The sequence below is a fragment of the Odocoileus virginianus genome, chromosome 4 (assembly GCF_023699985.2).
Source record: "Odocoileus virginianus isolate 20LAN1187 ecotype Illinois chromosome 4, Ovbor_1.2, whole genome shotgun sequence".
NCBI classification, from domain to species: domain Eukaryota; kingdom Metazoa; phylum Chordata; class Mammalia; order Artiodactyla; family Cervidae; genus Odocoileus; species Odocoileus virginianus.
The window spans coordinates 9,350,867-9,365,472 of NC_069677.1; the positions used below are offsets into that span (position 1 = coordinate 9,350,867).

The window sequence follows — 14,606 nt, forward strand, 5'->3', positions numbered from 1 at the left end:
TTCTATGTTTAAGTCTTTCTTTCAGTTTTTTTTCTTTTTCTTCCAACCCAAGGATTGAACCTGTATCTCCTGTGTCTCCTGCATTGCAGGTAGATTCTTTACCTGCTAAACCATCAGGGAAGCCCTTTTTCTCATATTTCTCCCCAGATAAAATAATTTAGAAGCATATTACACAGAATTATAATCTCAAGTAAAATTTGTATTTTGTTTTTTAATGGAACTGTTAGTTCCTTCTTTTAAAATTCTCAAAAAAAAAGTGTGTCTGTGTAGGGATTCCCCAACAGTTCAGTGGTTAGGACTCTACACTTTCACTGCTGAGGGCTAGGGTTCAATCCTCAGTCAGAGAACTAAAGTCCCAAAGCTGCGTGGCTTGGCCAAAAAGAAAATAAAAATTAAAAAATAAAATTCTAAAAGAAGAGTGTTTTCTCTGGGGGAAATATCTAAATTATTTTTTAACTTATGTTGCCTTTTTGTGAGTCAGTGATTATCACTTTAAAGATTCCCTATCATTGCTTTTAAGGGTGAAATGGTTTCCATCTCTGCCTCTGCTGATATGAAAGGTATTGATATGATCCAAAAAATCAGATGCTTGAGTACCTAACTTGCAAGGCAATATACCAGAAGAAATATTAAAGATGCCTAAAGAGATGACTTGAAGACATGACTTAGTAAACTGATAATTGATTATTAATGGACAACGTGCAAATTTTGACTACAAAAATGCAACACTTATGTTATCTTACTTATATACCTGCTGTGAGGATGAAACACTACAGTACTATGCAGGTCAGGATATCTGAAGTGAGGAGAAAGTAAATGATATCATCTGAAAGGACCTTTAAGGATGGATAAGATGTATGGATGGCTTCCCTGGTGGCTCAGACGGTAAAGAATACGCCTGCAATGCAGGAGTCCCTGGTTCGATCCCTGGGCTGGGAAGATCCCCTGGAGGAGGGCATGGCAACCCACTCCAGTATTCTTGCCTGGAGAATCCACATGGACAGAGGAGCCTGGCAGGCTACCATCCATAGCGTCACAAAGAGTCAGACATGACTGAGTGACTAAGCACAGCACAGTATGATGTAAGGAAAGGATCTATTGCTTGAAGGAAATGTCGAATGCAAAGGGAAATATAACAACACAGATGAGTAACAAAAACATCATGAAAAAAATCCATATTGGAAAAAAAAAAGGAGTACAAACTATATTGTGCAGTTTATATGATATTCTATCTCTAATGATACAAAAAAAAAACAAATCAGCAGTGACCCGGGGCTGCAAATGGGGTGAGGATTGACTTGAACATCAGGAAAGCCTTTTGGGGTGACAGTAGTGGTAGTTACACAGGCACACATATTCGCCAAGACTCAGAACTATACACTTAAAATGGGTGCATTTTATCCTGTGTAAGCTATATGTCAATAAAGCTGATTAAATGGGGAAAAAAACAGAAAGTCTCCAAGGGAGGGCAGGTCATGCACAGAGATTTGAATGCCATTCAGTTTGAATGCCATTCCAGTAACTGCCTCTTGTGTTGCCACAAGCATTATACATGTCTCTACCATCCCATTTTAAAATATGTCCATCTTCTCAACCTAAATTTCACATTAGTCAAACTGTTGTAGCTAGAGATAGACAACCTAATACCTAGGTGATTTAATCTGACTCCTATACCTCTATAGGTGAGGAGGGCATGGCAACCCACTCCAGTAATCTTGCCTGGAGAATTCCATGGACAGAGGAGCCTAGTGAGCTACAGTCCATGGTGTCGCAAAGAGTCAGACACAACTGAGCAACTTAGCACAGCACACAGCACACTTATATAGGCAGTATATATTGTAATGTTGGAGAGTTCGGACTCTAGCCCCAGACTGCTGCTGCTGCTAAGTCACTTCAGTCATGTCCGACTCTGTGTGACCCCATAGATGGCAGCCCACCAGGCTCCTCTGTTCCTTGGATTCTCCAGGTAAGAATACTGGAGTGGGTTGCCATTTCTTTCTCCAATGCAGGCATGCATGCTAAGTCGTTTCAGTCATGTCCGACTCTGTGCAAGCACCAGACTAACTGGATTTAAATCCCATTTGCTATCTAACAGCTTTATGGCCTTGAGTAGTCACTTAATATGCCTGTGCTTCACTTTCCTCACCTTAGAAATAGAAGCCTCTATCTGAAACTTACTAGTTTGTTATGAGATGACATTAGTCAATATGCATGCAGTGCTTAAGATACTGCCTATGCATAATGAACTATTTTTTAATATATTTGGCCTTTTTATTAAAAAAGAAAGGATCATGCATTATGTAATTACTTTGAATTACTTTATTGTAGCTAAGTGAATGATCTGGCACTCACTATATTAAGAGACTTCTATCCTGCATTTTAGGTGTTGATTGCTCCCTTCATCATTCTTATATGGAACAGCTGTGGTTTGGGACTTTCCCTTCTCTTCAGGCAACTCCCAGCTATCACTCCAACACTGTTACACTATGGTGATTCCAACTTTCTTTTTCCTCAAGAAAGTGGTAGGGGTTTTATAGTCCATTTATTCCATTTTTTAATGGTTCCTGAGAATTAAATTTGCCTATAACCAAGAACATAACATGCAAAATATAATATTTTACTGCAATTTTCTAAAAAGAGCACAAAAGAGGAGTGTGGTAGGCTACAGTCCATGGGGTCACAAAGAATTGGACACTACTGGGCGACTTCGCTTTCACTTTCAGAAGGTTTGTTTATCTTTTTAAATCAGAAACAAGAACTTAGGTTACATTTATACCTCAAAAGGAGATATTGTGTTGGCCCTTAATCCCACAGTGTAATTTTAAATATTTTGCTTTTTAATATATAGGTTTAAGTTCCAATCATAAAAGCCTTATAAAAACCTAATTTTTATGGTCCTCCTGCCTATTTACTCTTTAATATCACATTGGCCTTATTTTTCTCATCTATCCTCAGATCAGTGAAAACCTTACCTTATTTGGGGCACCATTTGACAAACCTAACAGTATTGAATTAATATCTATTCTATTATGCTGGGGTCGGGAAGATTTCTTGGAGTAGGAAATGGTGACCCACTCTAGTATTCTTGCCTAGAAAATTCCATGGACAAAAGACCCTGGCAGGCTATAGTTCATGGGGTTGCAAAGAGTCGGACACAACTTAGCAACCAAACAACAACAACAACATAAATTTCTAGCCACAAAGGTCCCAGGGTGCTTTCTTTTCTGGGTAAAATGTTTGCACTACTAATTCTTACCTCTGCCTATCTTTATCTTGTGTCCTGTCTGAGGCTAGAGTTACCAGGTCTCCTTAGTAAACTCGCAGCACCAAGTATCCTGAAGGTCACCTTGGTATGAAGGTCTCTACCTGCTGCTGAATGTCAGCTCCACCAGCGAAGTCATATTTGTATATTTTAAATCTCTTTCCTTGCTTTCTTTTTTGAAACAGCTTTTATTGAGATATAATTCATACACCATTCAGTTCACCTATTAAAATGTACAAGTCAGCAGTTTTTAGTATATTCACTGAGTTGTACAGACATAACTGCAATCAATTTTAGAACATTTCACCATATCAAAAAGAAATCTCATTTTCCATTCCCTTTGTATAACTGAATCACTTTGCTGTATACCTTAAACTATCACAATGCTGTTAATCAACTATACTCTGATATAAAATAAAAAATTTAAAAATAAATAAACCTCATACCTTTTAGCTATCACTCCCTCTAACCTCATTCCCCCAATTCTTAAATTTCCACAAATTTACTTTCTGTATCTGTATATTTGGACATTTCTGGACATTCATATAAATAGAGTCACAAAATATGTGGTCTTTTGCAACTGGCTTCGTTCACTTAGCATGTTTTCAAGATTCATCCATGTTGTAGCATCTATCAGTACTTTATTTATTTTTATGGCTGAATAGTATCCTCTTGTATTTTATTTATCCATTCATCTAATTGATCGGCATTAGGCTGTTTCCACTTTTTAGTTATTATGAATGTTGCTGCTATGAACATTCATGTATGGTTATTGTGTGGACTTATGTTTTCATTTTTCTTGGGTGTATACATAAGAGTGGAATTGCTGGGTTGTATGGAAACTCTATGTTAAACTTTTTGAGAAAGTGCCAGACTATTTTCAAAAGTAGCTGCTTCGTTTTACATCCCCACCACTAGTGTATGGAAGATTCTAATTTCTCTTCATTCGTATCAACACTTGTTATTACCCGATCCTATGCCTCTTGATATGAAATCTAGTCCCTTTGCCTTGACTGCTCTTTGCCTGTCAACTTTATTTCCCCTTGTTCTCTAACACTCACACAAATTTTGAGAAGTTGGTCTCTTCACTGCCCCCATAATACTTTGTTTGTCCATGTTGTACCCACTGTCTTTAACACCTTCCTTTCCTTTGTCTTTACCACTCCAAATTTCTACCATGCCTCAAGCCTGCATTAAGCCCCTTCTAATGTCCATCTCCCCTGAATTACTCTGTGCTCAGAGTTGATTCCCTTAAGTTAGGCATTAACTATATTTTATCTTGCACTGTTGGCTCTATCATCCAATATGGCTTATATCTTATCACTCTAATCCATATGTAAACTCCTTGAGAACTTTACTACTACATCCTGTACTACCACAGCCCAATTCAAATCACACAGTAGATATTCTATAAATATTCATTTGTTGATTGATTCTAAGAGTATAAAAATATAACCTTGAATTTACAATGGGTTTTTAATTGACATATAACTTAGTTTTTAATATTTATTTTATTTATTGTTTATTTATTTGGCTGCACCAGGTCTTAGTTGCAGCATATAGGATCTTTTAGCCGTGGCATGCAAACTCTAGTTGCAGCGTATGTGATCTAGTTCCCTGACCAGGGGTCGAACCCAGGCCCTCTGCATTGGGAGCACAGAGTCTTAGCCATTGGACCACCAGGGAAGCCCCAACAATGAGTTTTTTAATCAAAATTTTTTTAAGGATTTTGATTGGTTCCCTTTTCTTTTAAGGTAGGATATGCTAGAAGTCACTAGCCTATGCCAACAGCAATACAGAATAATTATAGACAGTGATGATCTTTGAGTCACTTTTCTGTCCAGTCTGATTAATGTGGAAGATGACCATTTAATTGTGAAATGATCTTATTCCAGTTCCCCTTTCAGTTCACCCACTGTTGCCCGGAGAGTTTCTTGCAGAGAAGCTGTAGACTGAGAAAAGTAGAGGAGGAGCTTATTGTCTGGAGAATAAGAATCAAGGAATTGAAACTTGCATAGGCGAAAGAAAATGTATGCTAAATAATCTATCTTTACTGTTGCATATGCCTTTTAAAGTATTCTTCAAACAAGAATGATATTTTTAAAAAACATATTTAATGAGGAAATATTTCTGACAAATACTTGCCATCGATGCTCTCAACAATTCATATTGGAGTCAAGAGGGTGTAGTAGAAAAGCACAAGTTTAAATCACAGCTGGAGAACTTTCTAGCTTATGACTTTGATGAGTTTCTTGACCTCTCCCTGCCTCAGTTTCCTCATCTATAAATGAAGATATTAATAGTCCCTATCCATAGATGTGTTATGAGGGTCAGATGAGATGATGTGTACAAAGCATTAGTACGATGCCTGGCAGAAAGGAAGTGTAAATGAGAAGTAGTCCCCTCTCTCTTCACTCTTCTTACCTTTTATGCAGATCAGGGCAAAGATAGAGTTAGCATGACATGTGGAAAGGATATGTCAAGGATAAAATATTTGCACTGACAGGTAGTGGATACATGGGACCAAAGTATGGAGGCCTTGGAAGGTACCTAGAGAAGTTTGAAGCATGTTTCATCTAAACCATGGACGATCCCCACTAGGAAGTAGAGGAGGCATGGTTATAGAATGGAGAAGGGTGGGCTGGTCATGTCAGAAAAGTTCCAGAGTACGTGGGAAGAATGAGGTTCTGAGTGCTGCAAGAGGGGTCAGTCTTATAGAGCAGAAGGAATGCTTGTTCCTCAGAGAGAAGGAGATGTGTCAGGACATCTGGGTAGAAACAAAAGAATGTACCCCACTGTGTACAGGTCGTCCCGAGAGCAAAGAGGCCAAAGGAGGAGAGTTGGAGATATCTAATATAGGAAAGGAGCAGGTCTGTGGCACCACCTCTCTAAGGACTGCTTGAGGGGTTAATAAAAAATGAAGGGAAAATGTAAGATTGGTGATCACTGAGGAAGGTTTGGGAGAACATCCTTAGTAGGATTCATTCTCCATCTTTTTTTTTTTTTTTTTTTTGAGGATAACTCAGTGGCTCTGGCTGCAGAACAAAGGAACCAGGCAGCAGGGAGTGAGGGATCCCCATACCCCATAAGCCTGGGACAAAAATCAGAGCAGCCAACTTCCACCAGGGCAGCAATGAGAGCACTAAAAGGGTCATCACACGCACAGCAGGTGACTGAGGCGCCCAGGTGCTGTGTCTGTATGCACATGTGGCCGGCCACATTCTCTGTCCCCACGCTCACTCCAGGGCTGTTTATGAGCAAGTTCAGGTGGCTCCTTTTCTTTATTTAATTTTCCTTACAATAAATGTTGGCTTTAAAACACAGTCAAATACAGATATAAATTGTTTTAAAAAGCTGTGTCATCTCAGGAGTGGAGTAGAGCATGAAAGCTGCCCTTCCCTCATCACACACATGGATAATAGGGCCCAAACTTTTCTCGGTGTCAGATTAGATGCTGGTTTTTCAGGTACCTTGAAAGTTATGCTAAACAGGAGAGGTACTTCTAAATGTATTCCTAGGGCCACCACAGCATAGAACAGAGAGAAGTCGAAACTAGAACTTGGAGATTCCTGCAGTCTCTAGGGCCCAGCCCTCTTGCCCTGCCAGTGAGGAAACACACTCAGAGCCAGAGAGTGAGAAAGCCCTGTGAGTCACGAGGTACAGTGTAAGTGAGCACCCCTACTCTCACCGTCCGGACTGTGTGTGTTCCACTCTCTCTCTCAGTGCCTCATGACCTCCTGGCACCGGGCAGTTCCCACATGAAAGATAAGCTGCTGAGTGCCCACTGCTTCCTCTCGACCCAAGTCGGGGTGCACAGAAAGCAGAGGCAGGAGCCTAACGCTGCTGCCATGGAGCAGAGCCCCTACACGTGCAGGCTTGCAGCACTTCCTAGCTGTGTGCCTGGGACCAGATACTTCCTGTTTCCTCAGTTTCTCCATCAATAAAATGGGAGTGCATGCATGCTCAGTCGTGTCTGACTCATTGCAACCCTATGGACTGTAGCCCCACCACCCACCACCCACCCCACACCCCCCCAGGCTCTTTTGTCCCTGGGATTTCCCAGGCAAGAATACTGGCATGGGTTGCCATTTCCTCCTCCAGGGGATATTCCCCACCCAGGGATTGAACCGGTGTCTCCTGCTTTACAGGCAGATTCTTTACTGCTGAGCCACTGGGGAAGTCCCAAAATGAGGGTTAATAGTACTATTTGTTGTGAAGATTAGACAACAAATATAAAGCATTCAGCATTGTGCTTCAAAGGTAATAAAATGACTAGTAAGGTTTGGTGATTATTATCATAACTTTTTTGTACAAGGGCTTTGTGACTCAAAAAGCCCTGCAAAAAGTAAAGGACTGGCCATGATTATAACAGTGATGGCCAAGGCTCTGCTCATAGCCTTCTTTCTTTCTTCCTTCCACCCTTCTCTCTGTGAACTTTGGCAGCAGGGCACTTCCACAGAAGCCATAGCTTAGAGAAAGATGGTGCAGAGTGTAAGAGTACTACTCTTCCAAAAGCCCATCTCAGAAGACACCAGGGGTAGCTCTGGCTTACAACCCTTTCCCTCCTGGGTACCACCAGGTGATGGTGCACCTGTAAAAGCCTTAATTTGGCCAGTTCCATGGTAAGACATATTCCTCTTCTTTTCCTGACTTCAAGAAAATGTTTCCTACCCCTGACCCTGTTGTTGGGTTGACCAAAACACTGGGGTTTCATTGGGGTTTTTCATCACATCTTATGAAAAACCCAAACGAACTTTTTGGACCATCTGACACAATTCGCATACAAAATAAAGCTCATGGCTTACCAAGGCTGCCACTAACACATCTAAGTACCTTAATATAAATTACAAAAAGGTCCCTCTTCCTCAAGTCATGTCCCTTCCACTTTGTTTGAACAAGATAGTTTACTGTCCTTGTGCAGTGCTCAACCTACATAACCATATGTGGCAGCCCTGTGACTTGTATTCAGAATATTCATCTCTGTTCTTTAGGTCCTGAAACACCTGCGGCACCTAAATTTTACCAGCAATATGGGGGAGCAAGTAACTTTCGATGAATGTGGAGACCTGGCAGGGAACTATTCCATCATCAATTGGCACCTCTCCCCAGAGGACGGCTCCATAGTATTTAAGGAAGTTGGATATTACAATGTCTATGCCAAGAAAGGAGAGAGACTCTTCATCAATGATGAAAAAATCCTGTGGAGTGGATTCTCAAGGGAGGTATGTGCTGTCCATCAAGATACTAGATGCCTCCACCACAGGAAGAAACTGCGCTGGGCTTTGGGAGGGCCTTGGGCTTTGCCACTGGACTTCCAGAATCACGAGTCCACTTCCATTAGTTCACTAACTGTGTTGTCAGGATTCCCTGTGAAATCCATGAGTGTTAGTGTCCAGAAGAGATTGCTCAAAACCGGAGCCCCATGCTTATTGTATTGAAACAATCTTATTCTTTACAAATCTGACTCCATCATTAATAATAGTTTCTTTGGCTAAAACTTTCCCCCAACCAGAGGAAAATATTTAAGCAAACACAAGCATCACTCAAGACAGGGCATGGGCAATTCACACAGAGGTAGCTCCCTGTTATCCAAAATAGCTTAGGACTCACCTATAAATCAAAAGGACAATTCTCCTCCTATGGGAGACCTGTAGCAAATAGGAGGATGCTTGTGACTGTGATCACGGCCTCCTTCAATGAGTATCACTTCATCTACAAGCCTGATTAATAACCAGAGGCACATTACTCCCAGTGAATATGCACTTAAGGAAATGATACATGACAGGCTGAAATAATAACCATTCTACAATGGTTGTGTCCTAGAATATAGTAAGTTCTAAGGACCCAGATCCTCTGTAGGAACAAACCCTGGACCGGGCATCCTCTCTAACTCTTCCAAAAAGCCTGGATGAGAACTGCTACATTTCTCTTTGCATTTGCCTTTCTATTATTGGAGTAGGAAATGGCAGCCCACTCCAGTATTCTTGCCTGGAAAATCCCGTGGACAGAGGAGGCTGGTGAGCTACAGTCTATGCGGTCGCAAAGATTCAGACATAACTGAGGGACTAACACTTTCTATTATCACCTTTGAGTATCTTGGACCACTTTTTATGACATGACCAAAAATTCAACTTCATCTTTTTACCAAATGCTTCTTAGGTTGATGGGTTTCTGCTGAGATACTACGATTTCACTGTTTCTTAATTCAAAGGATAAGTTACCCACAAGAAGTTCTCCTATAGATAGCAAATCTCACCCACAGTGTGCAAGTCTTTTTAGTTTCTACCTCAGAGAATGAATTCTCAATTATAAACATGTCATGACCCTTTTTCAGACAGAGCTTTGGGGATTCCAGAGAGTATGTTCCTCTGTTCACTAACTATACTCTTGTCTAAATTATCACAAGTATCAATTGACTACAGTCTAAATTGATCAGCTATGTTATTTATCTGTTCCCTGCTGTTGTTGACTCACCCAGGTTATATTTTACCTATGTTGATGCACACAGTTGTCTCTAATTGGTATAGATTGAACCATTGTTATTTTGTTATTTTGAGGTTTTTGCCACTCACAGCCTAACAGAAGCCCAAAAGAGAGCTACTAAACTCATTTTAAAAGGCTAATATAATCTTAACATCAAAAACAGGCAATAACAGTACAAGAAAAGACAATTATAGGCCAATTTATAAACATAGATGTGGTCACGTCCTAAGTAAAATATCAACAAAGTTTAACCAGCAATGTATGAAATACATACTGTGATCAAGTAGAGTTTGCAGTGAATTCACAGGCACATAATAATAGCAAATATTGCAGTGTTCATAGATGTAGCTTATCCTTTCCTTCCTTCAAACCAGGGTCCTGAGAGTCTCAATGATCATCAGACCTGGTATCGCTACTTCTATTCCTCTTTCATTAGAAAATATTGCTGATCATCTGTTCAAGTGTTTTTAAATTCCTTGTCAAGCCAGTTATTTCTTTTTTGCTGGAAACAATGATAATTATTTTACTGCTTTCCATGTGTTTAACTTTGTAAGATGTCTCCAGTTCAAGCAAGTAGTGGGAAGGGGGACAGTCTTCTTAAAGAGATGTTTTGAAAATAGTATGAACCCTACCCTGTATCAAGGGTTATTCAAGGCTTTGTAACTGGGGCTACAAAAATGAAGACTTGCTCCCTAATTCAAGAAATGTATGCTTTATTCAAAATATGCTTCGTTCTTATGATATATTTACTATCTCTGATACACACAGACTGTCAGGTAGTAAATACCTAATAAGTACTCAGTTACCTGGCATGATCAAAGATTGAGATGGAAGCAGGACTTCTGAATGGTGAAACAATGGTAGATTGGGCAAAATTGTCAAAAACAATAACTTAAGAAGCTAGAAATCAACCAATAGCATACATCAAAAGGTGAAGTTTTTTGGTGTGTTTTTTTTTTTTAAGAAAAACTAATGAAACTCAGCTAACAGTGGCAGTCTGTGGCATTTTAGCCCAGGGCTGCTCTCCAGTTATTTTTATGTGGACAAGCATGTTATCTGCATTATTATTAGAAATAACAAGTTTTTTTTAGCCCTTTCCAATATGTTTGCCCATATTTTTCTTGTTCCACTAACTAGGTACTCTGGTGTAATATATAATAATAATGGTGATACTAAGCACCTTTATTTTAAATAAGCACCCTTATTTATTTTAAATTAAATAATATTGTATCATATGTTTATGCTAAGAATTTGGGAATTTTTTTTTCAAGGTAAAGATATTTCTTCCTACTCTCATTAAGTTTTTTTCTAATTTTTTAAAAAGTTATTTATTTTGTAATTGAAGGATCATTGCTTTACAGAATTTTGTTTTCGGTCCAACATCATTAAGTTTTTTATCACTGCTGCTGCTGCTAAATCACTTCAGTCATGTCTGACACTGTGCGACCCCATAGACGGCAGCCCACCAGGCTCCCCCATCCCTGGGATTCTCCAAGCAAGAATACTGGAGTGGGTTGCCATTTCGTTCTCCAATGCATGAAAGTGAAAAGTGAAAGTGAAGTCGCTTAGTTGTGTCTGACTCTTTGTGACCCCATTTTTATCACTAGTTTGTGTTAAACTTCATCAAATATTTTTTCATCCATTGATGATCATGTTTTTCTGTGTTAATTTATTATTGCAGTGAGTGACACAGAATTTCTAGTATTAAACTTGCTTACACTCCTGGCAGAAACTCAGCATGATCATGGTGTATTTTGTTGATCATGCCCTTTGAGTTTGTCTGTTATTTTAGTACTTTTCATCTGTTTTCAAGTAGTAGAAAGTAGTTTTACTCTTTCCAGATCCTTTCAGAGTCCTTACCCTTTGCATGTATCTCCAGGATTTCTATACATTTTTACTTCCAATAATCAGAACTTGATATTCTTTTTCAGAGACTGCCTGTAGGCTAATGGAACCCATTTTGCCTACAGGCTCAGAGAGGCAAAGGAGAACCTCAGAAGAGCCTAGGAATTTACATTTCCCTTCCCCTCTGAGTGCTTTGGAAGTGTGAAAGCCCTAGCCCTTTTCTTCAGATCAGGACAGCGTTGGGGCCTAACCTGCAGTCCAGAGCTCCCCCGGGGGATGGGGTAGAAGTCAGAGGGATTTTGCTCAGGATCATAGCCTTGCTTCTTCTCCTGCCTCCTATGTCCCACTTCCTCCATTCTCTTCCTGATTCCTTTGGGAGAACTTTCCTTATAAATCACTTGGACACAAATCCTCAACTCAGCTCTACCTCTGAAGACAACTTAATAAGTGAGATGGGCCTTCATACTGTCCTTGTCTTATTTTAGAATCAAGATTATTATACTGGGCTTACAAGAATTAGTTGGAAGGTGCTCCTTTAAGAATATATATATTTTCCTGATCTCTGCTAGAGTTTGTATAAGATTGCTCGGTTCCTTGAAAGTTTAGTATTATTTGCTTTTGGTGAACAAGGATGATGGTCATCTCAGGTAATACTATGTGGTGGGGAGGAAGTTAAGTGGAAAGAGGAGTATGTAGTTAGATGTAGGTTATTATCCTGGTCCTAGTTTCTGTTTTGGGTGGTAGTCATTAAAAATGAGGGGCTTCCTAGGTGGCTCAGTGGTAAAAGAACCCACCTGCCAATGCAGGAGATACCGGTTCAATCCCTGGGTCGGGAAGATTCCTTGGAGGAGGAAATAGCAACCCACTACAGTATTCTTGCCTGGAGAACCCCATGGACAGAGGAGACTGGCAAGCTGTGGTCCACAGGATCACAAAGAATCAGACATGACTGAGTGACTGAACATGCACACACACATTAAAAATGACTAGCCAAAGTGGCTCAAACATGAACAAGTAATAATAGTTTAAGGATTATGATTAATCAAACTCTGTGCACCTGAAGTCCATTAAGGAAATAAATAAAAACTATGTTATCTGAAGTTAATGTAGCTATTGCAGCTTTCTTTTGGTTAGTAATCACCTGGTATAGTTTTCTGATCCATTTACTTTCGCCTCTTCCATTCCTGTCAGGCCTACCTCACTGAGTTGTTGCAAGCATCTCAGAAATCATCCTGTAAAGCATAAAAGAAAACTGAAGGAATTACATTTTACTACAAAGTTCAAAGTCTCATTTTCAAATGTCCCCTTGTCTCAGCATTTCCCCTTGTGGCTCTCCCTCTGGGTGTAGGTCCATATCCCTGTGTCCTGTAGTTTGTCCCAAACTTTTAGTGCTGTGAAAAGTAAACAGATGTCTTTTTCTGGGACTTGTAGAGGATGGAAGGGAAGGCTATTTAGGGAGGATTTTGTTACTGCGTAGACTCCCAACAATTAATCTTCCTCAAATTCCACTGAGATGTGTGTGTGTGTGTGTGTGTGTGTGTGTGTGTGTGTGCGCGCGCCTGCTCTTTCCCGTAGGCATTTGTCCCCTTCAGAGATAATAGGAACACAGACCGCTGGCTCTTCCTCTGCCTGGATTGGGCCTGAGTCTGCCACAGTGGTGCTGGTGCCCAGCTCCTCCCTCTGACACATGTCAGAGGAGCGGGAAGACTGACCCCAAGCTTCAGCCCCTCACTGTTGTCATCTCCGCCCTCCAGGTACCTTTCTCCAACTGCAGCCGAGACTGCCTGCCAGGGACCAGGAAGGGCATCATCGAGGGGGAGCCCACGTGCTGCTTTGAGTGTGTGGAGTGTCCGGATGGGGAGTACAGCGACGAGACAGGTATAGCGGCAGCCCTGGCGCGCTGCAGAGCCCCCTTCACTCTGGGCCCAGGGCTCAGCGAGGTCCCTGGAAGGGCGCTTTCTCATTTAACACGGTGCGGCTCAGCGTCACACTGGGCTGCACGCTGAGGGGGATAGAATCGGAACATTAGGTACCTCTGCAATACTGTAAAAGTTTACAAACACATCTGTTGCACATCTTTCTCTTACATCGATACTGCACTCCAGTATTGTTTTTCTTTTCTTAGAGCTCAGTGATCCTGAATAGACAAAGTTGTGAATGTTCCAGGCTCCAGAGTTAATAGGTCACAATAGATTATCTACAGAGTGCCTTGCACTGGACTTACTATCTTATTTATGTTTCTCCTATGCCTCAGTTTCTTCATCTATAAAGTGAGAATAATAATAAACCTATCTTACAGAGTTTGGGGGATTAAATTAGATAAAACTGGTAAAACAAATGATAAGTTATAGAGAAATATTTGATTGACATATTGGAAGCACTCCAATATATATATTGGAGTATATATATATATATATATATATATAATAAATAGTAAATATAATTTTTTCTCATTATTATTAACTCATTCCATCCTCACTACCATGATGGAGTTATTATTGCTTCCATTTCACCAATGAGGAAACTGATGCTTAGAATGGTTAAGGAGCCTGACCAAAGTCACACAAATAATAAGTGGCAGGGCGAGGATTCGCATCCAGATCTCTGCCTGCAAAGCCCATGCTCCTTTCACTCCCCAAAACTGCACACTGACTAAGACACAGCAGAGGCATAGTAAACGTTTGTTGGTCAAATGAGTCTGCAGCGACCCTCACTAGAAAGCCATTGATGTGGAGTGAGGAAGGCACAGGTCAGAATAGAGGAGTACTTAGCCATGATCTAAAAGGCTGCTCTGGCGTGTCTACAAAGCCCATCCTTATGTCCAAAATAAGTCAGACTGAGTGTGAATCACTGTGAAAATTGGTGGACAGTGCCAGACCCCAGTGTGCAGGGCAGCCACCTGTCTGATCATTCTGATCAGACTGATCATTCTGTGCTTGCTGAATGATACATCATCAAGTAGTGTTAAAGGAAGCAAGTAGCCCTCCTAGAGTTTGGGATTGACCTGTACACACTG

General features: G+C 40.5%; 1 protein-coding gene and 1 long non-coding RNA gene across 3 annotated transcripts in view; one reads left to right on the forward strand and one right to left on the reverse strand.

Moving 5' to 3' along the window:
- LOC139034715 (uncharacterized) overlaps positions 1-14,606 on the reverse strand; it is a 55,175-nt gene that overhangs the window by 15,394 nt on the left and 25,175 nt on the right. The window lies entirely within an intron of this gene.
- The window catches only part of CASR (calcium sensing receptor), a 30,427-nt gene that overhangs the window by 12,226 nt on the left and 3,595 nt on the right, over positions 1-14,606 (forward strand). The window contains exons 4-5 of the mRNA XM_020908137.2: positions 8,254-8,484; positions 13,345-13,468. Of these exons, the coding sequence (XP_020763796.2) occupies positions 8,254-8,484; positions 13,345-13,468 (355 nt within the window). The remainder of the gene's footprint in view (positions 1-8,253; positions 8,485-13,344; positions 13,469-14,606) is intronic.